Source organism: Schistocerca gregaria, chromosome 6, assembly GCF_023897955.1.
Source record: "Schistocerca gregaria isolate iqSchGreg1 chromosome 6, iqSchGreg1.2, whole genome shotgun sequence".
In the NCBI taxonomy this organism is placed as follows: domain Eukaryota; kingdom Metazoa; phylum Arthropoda; class Insecta; order Orthoptera; family Acrididae; genus Schistocerca; species Schistocerca gregaria.
Window position 1 is genome coordinate 321492721 of NC_064925.1, and position 16880 is coordinate 321509600.

At 39.6% G+C, this 16880-nt stretch overlaps 1 protein-coding gene across 1 annotated transcript in view; it reads right to left on the reverse strand.

Moving 5' to 3' along the window:
* Positions 1–2969: 2969 nt before the first annotated feature.
* LOC126278868 (uncharacterized) overlaps positions 2970–16880 on the reverse strand; it is a 68083-nt gene continuing 54172 nt past the window's right edge. Inside the window, exons 5-6 of the mRNA XM_049979142.1 lie at positions 3263–3381; positions 2970–3173 (exon numbers count right to left, since the gene is read on the reverse strand). Of these exons, the coding sequence (XP_049835099.1) occupies positions 3002–3173; positions 3263–3381 (291 nt within the window). The 3' untranslated portion in view covers positions 2970–3001. The remainder of the gene's footprint in view (positions 3174–3262; positions 3382–16880) is intronic.

Sequence of the window (16880 nt, forward strand, 5' to 3'; positions counted from 1 at the left end):
GAGATGTTGTGGAAATATTGATAGGAAATGAGATATCAAAATAACTATGTTTTAAAAACAAAGTTGATGTGACTCACCAATCAAAAGTGCTGGCAGGTCAATAGATACACAAACAAACACAAACATACACACAAAATTCGAGCTTTCACAACCGGCGGTTGCTTCTTCAGGAAAGAGGGAAGGAGAGGGAAAGACGAAAGGATGTGGGTTTTAAGGGAGAGGGTAAGGAGTCATTCCAATCCCGAGAGTGGAAAGACTTACCTTAAGGGGAAAAAAGGACAGGTATACACTCGCACACACACACACACACACACATATCCATCTGCACATACACAGACACTAGCAGATATTTGTTTGTGTTTGTTTGTGTATCTATCGACCTGCCAGTGCTTTTGTTTGGTAAGTCACATCAACTTTGTTTTTAGATATATTTTTCCCATGTGGATGTTTCCCTCTATTATATTCATCATTAACTATGTTTTAAATTATGCTGTTGATGTTGATGATTTTTATGTTTACAGTATTGTTGAAGAGATTGAAGTAACCTTATTCTTTCTTATTGTGTCATTTTTGACAATGGCAATGAGTATATGCTAATACTCATTTAATGATTACTGTGGTTTCGTTAGATGAAAGAAAAACATGAAAATAACAAAGTAATTAGTGTAATAAGTGTTAACTTGGAACAACAGAAATGATGGATGTAGTAGAAGAACTGAAAAAAATAGTTGTAATGGCAGGATGTTGCTATTTGACAACATCAAAAAGTTGAAACACACCTAACCATAATTGAAAGAGAGTTAGATGACATTTTGAAAAAGTAATACTTCACAAAATGTTAACCCAGAGGAGGCTTTTGTTTAAAATGATGACAACACCACAAATTTTCAATTCCCAATTTTAATAATATGTCTTTATATATGTTTAAATAAACTTTTGAATTATCTGTTGATGTATTAAGGCTTTGTATCAATGATTGTCTTAATTGCAATTTTGACTTTGACCTATTGTTTCGGCAAAAAAGACTCATTCAAAAAATTTCAAGTTAGTCTATTTCCCCATGAAAGACCAACCCCAGTATTTAAACATGATATCCATTAACTCATGTATGTATGGTATTGTACCCTTAAACTAATTAGTGATGTTTTTCGTAGCTGATATTACACTCATGAACAAGACATTCTACGGAGCCAAGGTGTGAAAAGGATGGACAAACTGTGGATAATGGTCTGATGTACTATCAAGGCCATGGAAATGCCAAATGAATGTGAAGTCAGGTTTGCATGCAATGATGTCTGAACCAATTTTTGTAAAAACTTCTATGTTTTGCAAGAACAGAAATATAAAATGAAGTGATAATTACTTTCTTTCTAAAATTCAAAAGACCATTTATGAAATAGTGCTTTATGCTATTGTGAAATACTATGTAATCTTTTATGACCTCAGATGCTGTAAGCAACACTGGTAAATGAACACTGCGACACTGTACACCAAATGCAGCAAATTTATGAATAATTTTTTGAAAAACTTCTACACCATATGTGTCTGTATTTGGTATTGCTTAGTTAGTTAGCTAATCATTCTCTCACGTTATTTACAAATGTCAGTTTCTTTTATGTACTTGTGTTTACAACAATATTTAATCACCCTGGAATCGAAACATATCTTTAATCACCCTGGAATCGAAACATATCAAATACATTTCACTTGTAGAAAATCAATTCTCTCCCTTATTTTTTACTTTCCAAAATAGCTTCCGGCAGTTCCATTATTTTTGTGTCAGAATTTTGTTCACATCTGTCTACTTACAAAATTGTTGGTGCACTACTGAAATGGAAGTGGTCAATGCACCTCTACTTTTCATCAAGTATCAGAGAAACCGACATACTATAATTCAGTACATGAGCAAAAGAGATTAAAATTTTAAACTGTGTGTTTTCTATAATTTTCATGCACAAAATTGATGTGAATAACTATTTTATGAGAAAAATAATTATTTTTGTATTTCTAATGTACTTCACAGTTCTATTAACTTGAGTAGTTGAAAATATTTAGGTCTAGTATTGTTATTATATTTAATGTTTTTGATAATTGTTTTAAAAAAAATCAGCCTGTATGTCATTTTGATTTCATGAAACGTAAATCAGTTTTAATTCTTTGGTGAAGGACAGTGATTATATCCAGCATGTAAACATACCTTTACTGCAGTTATTAATATCACTGTTCTTGTCCATGTCGAGAGAGTGTGTGTTGCATTTTGGCATGAGACAGCTAGAAGTTATCAGTTCTTGTTAAGAAGTGTGTTAACTTTTGGAAACAGCAAAATATGAAATAAATTAATTTTGAAGTGAAGTTAAGTTTCTGCTACACGGGATTAATCATTTAATGTATTAATAAACCAAAATCATACACCTCTTGGCAGCTTTTGTGTGAAGGAATCATCAAACTGCAACTACTGTGCCAAGAAAGAGAAGAACTGACAATAAACAATGAGAATCAAGTTAAGTGCAAGACATTTTTTTTGCTCAATCTTTCACCCTCTACTTCAAGCTTTAAATAGCTTAAGATTTGTAATCTCCAATACAAGTCCAGTTATTACATAAATTGGAATAATTAACAACATTGCAATTAGGCATTGGTAGTTTTAATGGTTATAAAGAGAGTGGAAAAGGGGGGGGGGGGCAGGGGGGGGAGGTCAGAATTGGTAATATATTTTTCCGCTATCAATGTCTTCTCATTGGTAGTGTTTCACTGTTCAACTTTTTTATCTTGATCTTTCCTTCCTTACACTACTCTTCATCTGGCACTCTGCTTATCAGTGTACTATTTTTCACCTCCTATGCTCTTTAATGGCTTCGATTTCATCTTTGTTTTCCTTCATCATTCACCAAGATGGAGAAGCAGTACTGGAGTTTCATATCCTGAAGATATGTAAGGGTTCCCCATTCTGTCTTTTTGTAATCTTACAATTTTCTAAAGTGAGTTCTCCTTTTGATACAAATTAATGAAACCAAGCAAACCTTGTTAAAGTATTAAAAATTGTGGTAACTCCAGGTTTCTTTAGCCAGCATCTTTTCAGTGCATACCATTCTACACAAGGAGCATCATTTTTTGAAATTTCAGAGAGGTCAAGTGGTAGAGCTGTCTTCACTTCTTCTAAGTTTTGAGATAAACTGGAAAAAAAGATACTCAAGCAATATAAGTAAGAAATTTTATGTGTAACTGCGTTTTGACAACAAAATAATAGGCAACTCATTTGTACCTGTATTTTGAGAGATTCGCCCTTCCTTCAAGAAACGAAAAATCAGTCCATTTTTTGAAATACTCTGGCTCATATGAGTGATTGTAAGCGCCATTATCAAAATATATTGGCTGAAGACTCTGTAATGTTTATAACAACAAAATGAAATAATCTATGATGTAACCATTCACAGTACAGGAGAAAAGTTGTGCAGCAGATTAATAAAAAATGTGAAGCTCCCAGAAGACTCAGTTGGAAGTCAGAGTAACTTCATACAGGTACACAGCATTGGCAGGTATGTAAATGATATAAAGGCAATTTTTTGTGATAGGTAGAACAATGACCGGAGTGCATTAGGGTTGTCCATATTTAGTGCTGTGATCATAGGGTATGTGAGGGTCATGAACAATGTCAGATGTTGAGTGATCACTCTGAAGGACATGGAGATGCTGTGTACCTATGTGAGATATTGTTAACAGTATCTGAGTGCTTAAAGAGAGTCTCAGTTGTGTCACCGCCCAACTGACTGGTCAAACTGTGTAATATCCAGATTTGTGGGGCATACAGATGTGACAGTGGCCCAATGCTGGATTGCTTTATGTTGTGGGCAGGCACACTAAACATCAAGTTTCTGATCTATCACATTGGCTACCACAAGCAAGGATTGCTATATTATGCATGAAGCACATCATAACCCTTTTAAATCTGCGTCTGACCTCTGAGAACATGTAATGGACTCCCTGAAATATTCTGCATCATCCCACACCATTGGTCGGAGACTGCCAGTAGCTAGACTAGGAAATTACCATCCCATGTGTAAGCTTCATTTATTCCACAACACAAATGGCTGCATTTGCAGTTGACAGAAGTTTGGACTGCTGATGATAGCATCGTGTAGAGTAGTACTCTAGACGACTATCGCGGTGACCTAGGAAGAAGTTCCATTCTTCCAATGTTTCGAAGAAGCGCAGTGGTATTACTACTGGAATCAGGCTCCAGGGACCCATCCATTAGGACTTTAGGTAATGGTTGGTAATGACTGAGAGAATTCTGATGGCACAATGATGTGTCACGGATGTCCTGTGGCCTCATGTGTTACCCCACATGTGAAATATCTTGGTGCCATTTTCCATCAGAGCAAGGATTGTCAACACTCAGCATGTGCCTTGATGGGCTGCTGGCACTCCAGTAGCCAGCAATATCCCCAGGTCTCTGTCCAATACAACATGTGTAGGACAAGCTTGTACGTTAGCTGTCTCACAGAGCCAGTACCAAGCATGTGCCTCGATGGGCTGCTGGCACTCCAGTAGCCAGCAATATCCCCAGGTCTCTGTCCAATACAACATGTGTAGGACAAGCTTGTACGTTAGCTGTCTCACAGAGCCAGTACCAAGTAAATGAAGTATACAACAAATTTATGACAGCCTGCTCCTCAGCCGAATCAGTGCATGCAACCAGGCCAGATGGGGTGTAACATCATACAGGTAAACAGACTCGTACTGTCAAGTTCTTTGTAAAGATGAATTAATTTTGTAATCACTGAAGCAGTATTACACATATTCTCAACGAATGAAGGTTCATGGGTTTCCTCCTCCCCTTCGGAGTGCTTCACTTTTCAACAGATAGTGCACATATGTTGAGCAATGTAACTTATCATGTGAGTGGCCTGATCTGTTGGTAAATTTTATACAATTAATCAATTATATTTTGTACCTGAATTGATTTCAGTCAGAAGAGCTATACATGTGAATGAATAGGCCCATATATTCCAATGTATTGCAATTAAGATTACATATATAATCCTAAGTGCAATAAATTTGACTATATATTTGTAAAATTAAAATTATAAAATTTAAAATTTATCAATCTGATACAATGTCTCAAGGTGAGGTTCATGGGAATCATAGTAAAAATATCACTCAAAACATTTTAGGCTGAATCTAAATTTGTCACTCAATGCCAAACATTGGGCAAGAACAAAATCTATTGTTAACCTTTAAAACAGCTTTCGGCCATAAGAGCTTAATCAAAAATAGATGACACACACACACACACACACACACACACACACACACACACACACACACACACACGATTGCAGTCTCAGGCAACTGTAGACACACTGCTCAGCAGCAGCACCAGTGTATGATGCATGATGGGACCAGTGTATGATGCATGATGGGAGCGGTGACATGGTGAGGGTAAGGAGAAGGCTGGGGTGGGGAAGGGGAGGGGTGGCATACAGTGCAGTGCAGTGCTGCTGAGGAGTGCGCACGGTCAAAGTGGAGAGAAAGTAGGTCAGCTATGTGCAGTTTGGTATTTAACCCCTTAATATATTGCTGTTTATCAAATTATGTTCCAAAAAATATTGTTTCACCATTTAAAAATGCCCCCCCCCCCCCCCCCCCCGCCCCCAAGGACCCATGGACCTTAGTCAGTAGTCGCAGGGGCAACAGTCTGGATGAGTGACTGATCTGGCATGTAACACTAACCAAAACAGTCTTGCTGTGCTGGTACTGTGAACAGTTGAAAGCAAGGGGAAACTACAGCCGTAATTTTTTCCGAGGGCATGCAGCTTTACTGTATGATTAAATGATGATGGCATCCTCTTGGGTAAAATATTCCCGAGATAAAATAGTCCCCCATTCAGATCTTCAGGCAGGGACTATTCAGGAGCACATTGTTATCAGGAGAAAGAAAACTGGCATTCTACAGATCGGAGTGTGGAATGTCAGTTCCCTTAATCGGGCAGGTAGGTTAGAAAATTTAAAAAGGGAAATGGATAGGTTAAAGTTAGATATAGTGGGAATTAGTGACGTTCGGTGGCAGGAGGAACAAGACTTTTGGTCAGGTGAATACAGGGTTATAAACACAAAATCAAATAGGGGTAATGCAGGAGTAACTTTAATAATGAATAGGAAAATAGTAATGCGGGTAAGCTACTACAAACAGCATAGTGAACGCATTATTGTGGCCAAGATAGATACGAAGCTCACACCTACTACAGTAGTACAAGTTTATGTGCCAACTAGCTCTGCAGATGATGAAGAAATTGATGAAATGTATGATGAGATAAAAGAAATTATTCAGGTAGTGAAGGGAGACGAAAATCTAATAGTCATGGGTGACTGGAATTCAACAGTAGGAAAAGAAAGAGAAGGGAACATAGTAGGTGAATAGGGACAGAGCTAAGAAATGAAAGAGGAAGCTGCCTGGTAGAATTTTGCACAGAGCATATTTTAATCATAGCTCCCACTTCGTTCAAGAATCATAAAAGAAGGTTGTATACATGGAACAATCCTGGAGATACTGGGAGGTTCCAGATATATTATATAATGGTAAGACAGAGGTTTAGGAACGAGATTTTAAATTGTAAGACATTTCCAGGGGCAGATGTGGACTCTGACCACAATCTATTGGTTATCAACTGTAGATTAAAACTGAAGAAACTGCAAAAAGGTGGGAATTTAAGGAGATGCGACCTCCGAGTTTCAGGGAGAGCATAAGGGAACAATTGACAGGAATGGGGGAAAGAAATACAGTAGAAGAAGAATGGGTAGCTTTGAGGGATGAAATAGTGAAGGCAGCAGAGGATCAAGTAGGTAAAAAATTGAGGGCTAGTAGAAATACTTAGGTAACAGAAGATATATTTAATTTAATTGATGAAAGGAGAAATTATAAAAATGCAGTAAATGAAGCAGACAAAAAGGAATACAAACGTCTCAAAAATGAGATAAACAGGAAGAGTAAAATGGCTAAGCGGGGATGGCTAAAAGACAAATGTAAGCATGTTGAGGCTTATCTCACTAGGGGTAAGATAGAGACTGATTACAGGAAAATTAAAGAGACCTTTGGAGAAAAGAGAACCACTTGTATGAATATCAAGAACTCAGATGGACACCCAGTTCTAAGCAAAGAGGGGAAAGCAGAAAGTTGGAAGGAGTATATAGAGGATCTATACAAGGGTGATGTACTTGAGGACAGTATAATGGAAATGGAAGAGGATGTAGATGAAGATGAAATGGGAGATATGATACTGCATGAAGAGTTTGACAGAGCACTGAAAGATCTGAGTCGAAACAAGGCTCTGGGAGTAGACAACATTCCATTAGAACTACTGACAGCCTTGGGAGAGCCAGTCCTGACAAAACTCTACCATCTGGTGAGCAAGATGTATGAGACAGGCGAAATACCCTCAGATTTCAAGAAAAATATAATAATTCCAATTCCAAAGAAAGCAGGTGTTGACAGATTTGGAAATTACCAAACTATCAGTTTAATAAGTCACAGCTGCAAAATAGTAATGTGAATTCTTTACAGACGAATGGAAAAACTAGTAGAAACTGACCTCAGGGAAGATCAGTTTGGATTCCGTAGAAATGTTGGAACACGTGAGACAATACTGACCCTACGACTTAACTTAGAATAAAGATTAAGGAAAGGCAAACCTACATTCCTAGCATTTTTAGACTTTGAGAAAGCTTTTGACAATGTTGACTGGAATATTCTCTTTCAAATTCTAAACGTGGCAGGGGTAAAATATAGGCAGCAAAAGGCTATTTACAATTTGTACAGAAACCAGATGGCAGTTATAAGAGCAGAGGGGCATGAAAGGGAAGCAGTGATTGGGAAGGGAGGGAGACAGGGTTGTAGCCTATCCACGATGTTATTCAATCTGTATATTGAGCAAGCAGTAAAGGAAACTAAAGAAAAATTCGGAGTAGGTATTAAATTCCATGGAGAAGAAATAAGAAGTTTGAGGTTCACCAATGCCATTGTAATTCTGTCAGAGACAGCAAAGGACTTGGAAGAGAAGTTGAATGGAATGGACAGTGTCTTGAAAGGAGGATACAAGATGAACATCAACAAAAGCAAAATGAGGATAATTAAATGTAGTCAAATTAAGTCGGGTGATGCTGAGGGAATTAGATTAGGAAAAGGGACACTTGAAGCAGTAAAGGAGTTTTGCTATTTGGGGAGCAAAATAACTGATGATGGTCGAAGTAGAGAGGATATAAAATGTAGACCAGCAATGGCAAGGAAAGCGTTTCTGAAGAAGAGAAATTTGTTAACATCGAGTATTGATTTAAGTGTCAGGAAGTCGTTTCTGAAAGTATTTGTATGGAGTGTTGCCATGTATGGAAGTGAAACATGGACGATAAATAGTTTGGACAAGAATGGCATAGAAGCTTTCGAAATGTGGTGCTAAGGAAGAATGCTGAAGATTAGATTGGTAGATAACATAACTAATGAGGAGTTATTGAATAGTATTGAGGAGAAGAGGAGTTTGTGGCACAACTTGACAAGAAGAAGGGATTGTTTGGTAAAACATGTTCTGAGGCATCAAGGGATCACCAATTTAGTATTGGAGGGCTGCGTGGAGGGAGACCAAGAGATGAATACACTAAGCAGATTCAGAAGGCCGTAGGTTGCAGTAGTTACTCAGATATGAAGAAGGTTGCATAGGGTAGAGTAGCATGGAGAGCTGCATCAAACCAGTCTCACGACTGAAGACCACAACAACAACAACAACAAAAACATTGAAAAACATCCTATAATGAATTACATTACCTATAGACCTATAAGGGTAGCTTTAAAGCACAACATAATTAATTACAAAATTTTGAAAATCAACAATAATAAAGTCCTGAGTATTACATACAAAGTAAGGAATTGAATTCCAAAATTGGATTGTTAGTCTGAAATTTGATTTTTGTTCGTGGTTCACTCCACTAGGCTCTTCCATTCTGTCCACTGTTGGGAATTAAATCACACTTCCTCTTCCACCTTTGAGACCATTGGCTGGGTTTCATCTGTAACCCTAGGCAGTGGCTCTCACATGGTACTACCATCCAGATCCAGATGGACTCAAGTTTTTTTTAATGCGGTTGTTACTCCTTTCTCTCCCCCTTCCCTGTCATTTGCTAGTTGGGACTGCAGACTTCAGACTGGTAACTGTGAATGTACCACCAAGCAAGAAATTGGAGAAGTAATTAAACCCTCAAAAACAACAAAGTCAGTGGAGAAGATTCTATTACAGCTGAATTTTTGAAGTGGTCCTTGCCAAATATAGCATAGAAGCTAAATTTACTCTTTGAAAAATCTGCAAAACAGAAAAAATCTCATAGGACTGGAAAGTTGCCTTGATACATCCACTCCACAAAACAAGGTAATAAATAGGATGTAAACAATTAGAGAGGAATCTCTATACTGCCAATAGCATATAAAGTATTTTCTAAGATTTTATTAAGCAGAATAGAAACAATGCTAGACAGTCATTTAGGAGATTATCAAAGAGGTTTTAGGAAAGGATGGTCATGTTCAGAACAAACATTTAATATCAAGAAAGTAATTCACCAAAGATTACTTAATTCCTAGGATATTGTAGTTATGTTTGTGGATTTCAAAACAACTTTTGATTCTGTTGACAGAGAAACCACAGATAAAATAATTTGAGAATTTGTTGTGAAGTCTTAGCTAGCAAACCTAATCTGTGAAACAATTACAGATGCAGTCTGAAAAGTCAAATTTATGGGAGAAATTTCATAGACTTTCAAAATAAAAACAAGTGTATGACAAGATGATGGCCTATCCCCAATTCTTTATAATAGTGCGTTAAAGAAAACAGTGAGAATTTGGAACAAAAAACTTATAGAGTTAGGAACAGGGAGCAAAAAGATTGAAATCAACTGTCTTTCAATTGCAGATCATTTTGCTATACTTTTCGAAAATGTGGCATCTGCCAATACAAATAAATCTCCAGAAAGAAATAGCCAGCAGAACTAGCTTAAGAATTTCTGGAGAAAAAACAAAATTTATAACAAATATTAAGGATGCTCCAAAATTTTCGAAAACAGATATTGGTCAAATAGAGAGGGCAAAAAATTTAATCTCTAGGAGAGATAATCCAGAAAATGCTTTGGAAAAATCTGCAATAGAGGAAAGGAAGTGTAAAATGGGAAGAGCCAAGGACCTCTACAGTAAAAAGTGTCTATCCAAAATGCAAAAATAAGGCATTACAACACAGTAGTGAAGTCAGAATGCCTATATGCAAGTGAATACCTGACACTAAACAACAATTTAGATAAATCAGAAGTACTAGAAAGATGAATTATAGATTCCATTACAGCTGAATTTTTGAAGTGGTCCTTGCAAATATAGCATAGAAGCTAAATTTACTCTTTGAAGAAATCTGCAAAACAGAAAAAATCCCACAGGATTGGAAAGTTGCCTTGATACATCCACTCCACAAATTGGCATTAGGACCAAAAACACAGCAGATGGCTAGAAATTATGAAGTAATGTTGAAATATACCAAAATATAAAAAATATTTCAGATGTAATGACAAAAAGAAAACTCATGTTTTTTGGACATTTATTTCAAATGCAAGACAGTAGATTAACTAGTAAGATTTTCAATTATCTGTGAGGTAGGAAGTCCACAGCAAGCTGACTCAATGAAATAAAAGAGGATTTAGAACAATATAACAACAGAAGATGTAAACAACAGAGAAGCCTTTCAGGAAAGGGTATTGAAAATGGAAGGATTCCAAGCCAGGGTAGCTAAAAAGTTTGGTTCAAAATTGTCTTAAGACAGAAAGAAGAAACATAGTGAGCAGATGCAAGCATACTGGAGCATAGTGGATGTCTTTTACAAATTCCACGTGGGAAAAATATATCCAAAAACAAAGATGATGCAACCCACCAAACAAAAGCACTGGTATGCTGACAGCTGGTAACCAGCTACAATGGGGCTGCCGGAATGATTGGGTTTGTAAATTTTAGGAAGTATGTAGAAGGTAGGGGTGTGGGGTGTTGGTGCGGTCAGGAGGTTGATGGAGTCAGGTGAAAGGTTTTGTAGGGGGCCTAAGGTTCTGAGGATTCCTTGAAGCTCAATCTGGACATCAGGAATGGGACTACCTTGGCAAACTTTGTATGTAGTGTTGTCTGAAAGCTGGCGCAGTCCCTCAGCCACATACTCCCGACGATTGAGTACCACGGTCGTGGAACCCATGTCCTCTGGAAGAATGACAATGGATCGGTCAGCCTTCAGATCACGGATAGCCTGGGCTTCATCAGTGGTGATATTGGGAGTAGGATTAAGGATTTTCAAGAAGGATTGAGAGGCAAGGCTGGAAGTGAGAAATTCCTGGAAGGTTTGGAGAGGGTGATTTTAAGGAAGAGGAAGTGGCTCCCGCTGTGACAGAAGATGGAACTGTGACAGGCAGGATTCAATTTGGATAGTGTCTTGGGCAGTTGGATCATTAGGAGTAGGATTAGGATTATTTGTGGCTGAGGGACTGCGTCAGCTTTTAGACAACACAACATACAAAGTTTGCCAAGGTAGTCCCATTCCTGATGTCCAGGCCGAGCTTCAAGGCGTCCTCAAAACCTTAGGCCCCCTACAAAACCTTCCACCTGACTCCATCAACCTTCTGACCACACTGACACACCTCATCCCTACCTTCTACATACTTCCTAAAATTCACAAACCCAATCATCCCGGCCACCCCATTGTAGCTGGTTACCAATCCCCCACAGAACGTATCTCTGCATACGTAGATCAACACCTTCAACCCATCACATGCAGTCTCCCATCCTTCATCAAAGACAACAACCACTTTCTCAAACACCTGGAATCCTTACACAATCTGTTACCCCCGGAAACCATCCTTGTAACGATTGATGCCACTTCCTTATACACAAAAATTCCGCACGTCCAGGGTGTTGCTGCAATGGAGCACTTCCTTTCACGCCGATCACCTGCCACCCTACCTGAAACCTCTTTCCTCATTACTTTAGCCAGCTTCATCCTGACTCACAACTTCTTCACTTTTGAAGGTCAGACATACCAACAATTAAAGGGAACAGCCATGGGTACCAGGATGCCCCGTTTATGTGCCAACCTATTTATGGGTCGCTTAGAGGACCCAAAGTTTGGTAGAGATTTATTGATGACATCTTCATGATCTGGACTCACAGTGAAGAAAAACTCCAGAATTTCCTCTCCAACCTCAACTCCTTTCATCCCATCAGATTGACCTGATCCTACTCCAAATACCATGCCACTTCCCTTGACGTTGACCTCCATCTGTCCAATGGCCAGCTTCACACATCTGTCCATATCAAACCCACCAACAAGCAACAGTACCTCCATTATGACAGCTGCTATCCATTGCATATCAAACGGTCCCTTCCCTAGAGCCTAGGTCTTTGTGGCGAATGAATCTACTCAAGTCCAGAATCCCTGAACCATTACACCAACAACCTAAAAACAGCTTTTGCATCCCGCAACTACCCTCCCAACCTGGTACAGAAGCAAATAACCAGAGCCACTTCCTCATCCCCTCAAACCCAGAACCTCCCACAGAAGAACCCCAAAAGTGCCCCACTTGTGACAGGATACTTTCCGGGACAGGATCAGACTCTGAATGTGGCTCTCCAGCAGGGATACGACTTCCTCAAATCCTGCCCTGAAATGAGATCCATCCTTCATGAAATCCTCCCCACTCCACCAAGAGTGTCTTTCCACCATCCACCAAACTTTGTAACCTCTTGGTTCATCCCTATGAAATCCCCAAACCACATTCCCTACCCTCTGGCTCCTACACTTGTAACTGCCCCCAGTGTAAAACCTGTCCCGTGCACCCCCCACCACCACCTACTCCAGTCCTGTAACCCAGATAGCGTACACGATCAAAGGCAGAGTCAAGTGTGAAAGCATCCACGTAATTTACCAACTGACTTGCCTACACTGTGAAGCTTTCTATGTGGGAATGACCAGCAACAAACTGTCCATTTGCATGAATGGACACAGGCAGACAGTGTTTGTGTAATGAGGATCACCCTGTGGCTAAACGTGCCTTGGTGCACGGCCAGCACATCTTGGCACAGTGTTACAGCATCCGGGTTATCTGGATACTTCCCACTAACACCAACCTATCAGAACTCCGGAGATGGGAACTTGCCCTTCAGTATATCCTCTCTTCCCATTACCCACCAGGCCTGAACATCTGCTAATTTCAAGTTGCCGCCACTCATACCTCACCTGTCATTCAACAACATCTTTGCCTCTGTAGTTCCAACTCGACTGACATCTCTGCCCAAACTCTTTGCCTTTACAAATGTCTGCTTGTGTTTGTATATGTGCAGATGTATGTATGTATGTGTGCGAGTGTATACCTGTCCTTTTCCCCCTAAGGTAAGTCTTTCTGCTCCCAGGATTGGAATGACTCCTTACCCTCTCCCTTAAAACCCACATCCTTTCGTCTTTCCCTGTCCTTTCCTCTTTCCTGATGAAGCAACCGTGGGTTGTGAAAGCTTGAATTTTGTGTGAGTGTTTGTGTTTGTTTGTGTCTGTCAGCATACTGGTGCTTTTGTTTGGTGAGTTGCATCATCTTTGTTTTTGGATATAAATTGGAACGAAAGATATATTTCATACAAGTTTGCTAGATTATGTGAAATAAATAAACATTTCTCTCATTGCAGATTACTTAACAACAATTTATATGTTACATTATTTAACACATGTACAATGGTATCACTGGTAGCATGAGGGTAGCATGCTTGACTACAGATGCAATGTTTGCAAGTTCATTCCTCTGTCAGAAAAAATTCTTTTTCCTTCTTGTTCTCTTCTCTTCAAACTATTGTTTTCTTAAGTTTACTTTATTCGTAATACATTTATGTAAGAGCTTTAAATTCTGTATCATATTTTAATACTTGTTTTCATTGATTTGCTTCATTTCAAATCTGATTAATGTGAGATGAATCACAAGAATGGTGTTAAAAACTGTATTTCATGCCTGGTGTAGCACATATTCTGAATACTCTGAGAAACCTTTTAATAATTCCTAACTCTCATTCTTCCCAAAAAAGCCACTGAAGACAGATATTTCTCACTTCCAAATGTCTCCATTGAGCTTGTTGTAAAGCTGTAATTACAATTTTTGCAAAGAGAAAAAATTGAACATTTCTTGGAACCTAAAAGAAAATGTAATAAGATGAGGTCGTTATAGCAAAATGAAAGTTGATCTTCCTTAAGAATTTTTAAATCGTAGTGTTTCAGCAGCAGTAAAATATGCAGTCAAATAACAGATACTTTAAGGTTCTGCTGCCTCAAAAGCACGTTTTAGACATAATTTTCTGATGGTTTAAATTTATCACCAAAAGGAACAGAAAAACTGCAATTGTAAAGCTGTTGAAGGGAAACGTGCTGACGCTCCGCATTGAGTGTTGTAGCACTGTTTGAAAGTTTTTTTTTTTAAATTCCAGATTTCTTCAGTTTTAAGACAGTTCTGCAGCTTATCATCAAATCATAGTGTTTTCACCTCAGGCACCAATGCAACTAACAGACGCAAAATGAAATCCTCATTGGCTCCCTAAAACACAAGTGTGCCTGTGAAGGGCCACAAAACTACAATGATGCAGTCATACATGTAAGTGCAAATTTAGATACAGTTGGCATAGGCAAGATTTCAGATGACAAAGAGCAGTGAATTATCCAGCTGAGAAACTGTAAAACAATTCGAACAAGTAAATGTCTCACTGAGAAAACAGTTTGTACCGTAACCCAACTCAAAATTATGTAACTGATGAGAGAGCCTAGAATGTGTATCATAAACATTATTAAAATATTAGAAAAAGTCTTCGGACTCAATGAAAAACAAATTTTAATCCAAAGTTATCACTTCAAGTACAGGAAGATGATGTGTGTAAGGTAGCCAAGAATCTTCCATGTAGTATTCCGTATTGTCACACTGTCACAAAGAAAATTGTACATACATGTTTAATGAAAGAGTATATATTTTTGTGAGAAAATAAGCCCATAGACTCCAACATGAATACCTTAACAGAGACTGGTAGGCCAGCTTAAGTAAAAATATCTGTTAGATTTCAGTTTTGACAACAATTCATCACAAAAGTCAAGATTAGGTATTTTGTGTATGATAAATTTATTAAGAGTGCATAAGAGTGTTTCATTCTGACAGTGTGTTAATTCTGTAAATATTAACTGTTCCAGTTTACTGCATCATATTAACCTACACTCCTGGAAATTGAAATAAGAACACCGTGAATTCATTGTCCCAGGAAGGGGAAACTTTATTGACACATTACTGGGGTCAGATACATCACATGATCACACTGACAGAACCACAGGTACATAGACACAAGCAACAGAGCATGCACAATGTCGGCACTAGTACAGTGTATATCCACCTTTCGCAGCAATGCAGGCTGCTATTCTCCCATGGAGACGATCGTAGAGATGCTGGATGTAGTCCTGTGGAATGGCTTGCAATGCCATTTCCACCTGGCACCTCAGTTGGACCAGCATTCGTGCTGGACATGCAGACCGCGTGAGACGACGCTTCATCCAGTCCCAAACATGCTCAATGGGGGAAAGATCCAGAGATCTTGCTGGCCAGGGTAGTTGACTTACACCTTCTAGAGCACGTTGGGTGGCAGGGGATACATGCAGACGTGCATTGTCCTGTTGGAACAGCAAGTTCCCTTGCCGGTCTAGGAATGGTAGAACGATGGGTTCGATGACGGTTTGGATGTACCGTGCACTATTCAGTGTCCCCTCGACGATCACCAGAGGTGTACGGCCAGTGTACAAGATCGCTCCCCACACCATGATGCCGGGTGATGACCCTGTGTGCCTCAGTCGTATGCAGTCCTGATTGTGGCACTCACCTGCACGGTGCCAAACACGCATACGACCATCATTGGCACCAAGGCAGAAGCGACTCTCATCGCTGAAGACGACACGTCTCCATTCGTCCCTCCATTCACGCCTGTCGCGACACCACTGGAGGCGGGCTGCACGATGTTGGGGCGTGAGCGGAAGACGGTCTAACGGTGTGCGGGACCGTAGCCCAGCTTCATGGAGACGGTTGCGAATGGTCCTCGCCGATACCCCAGGAGCAACAGTGTCCCTAAATTGCTGGGAAGTGGTGGTGTGGTCCCCTACGGCACTGCGTAGGATCTTACGGTCTTGGCGTGCATCCGTGCGTCGCTGTGGTCCGGTCCCAGGTCGACGGGCACGTGCACCTTCCGCCGACCACTGGCGACATCGCTGTACTGTGGAGACCTCACGCCCCAAGTGTTGAGCAATTCGGCGGTACGTCCACCCGACCTCCCACATGCCCACTATACGCCCTCGCTCAAAGTCCGTCAACTGCACATACGGTTCACGTCCATGCTGTCGCAGCATGCTACCAGTGTTAAAGACTGCGATGGAGCTCCATATGCCACGGCAAACTGGCTGACACTGACGGCGCCAGTGCACAAATGCTGCGCAGCTAGCGCCATTCGACGGCCAACACCGCGGTTCCTGGTGTGTCTGCTGTATCTTGCGTGTTATTATTGCTTGTACAGCCCTCTCGCAGTGTCCGGAGCAAGTATGGTGGGTCTGACACACCGGTGTCAATGTGTTCTTTTTTCCATTTCCAGGTGTGTATTTTGAATATCTCCTGTCAAATGATCAGGGTGGTAAGTATTATATTCAATTGTTTTATTTTTTTATGTTAAACTTTCTGACATGTTCCACACCCACGAGAATCATCTCATTTTTTGGTCTATGAAATGAAAACTGAATCTAATCAATCTAATCTAATCTAATCTAATCAAGGCA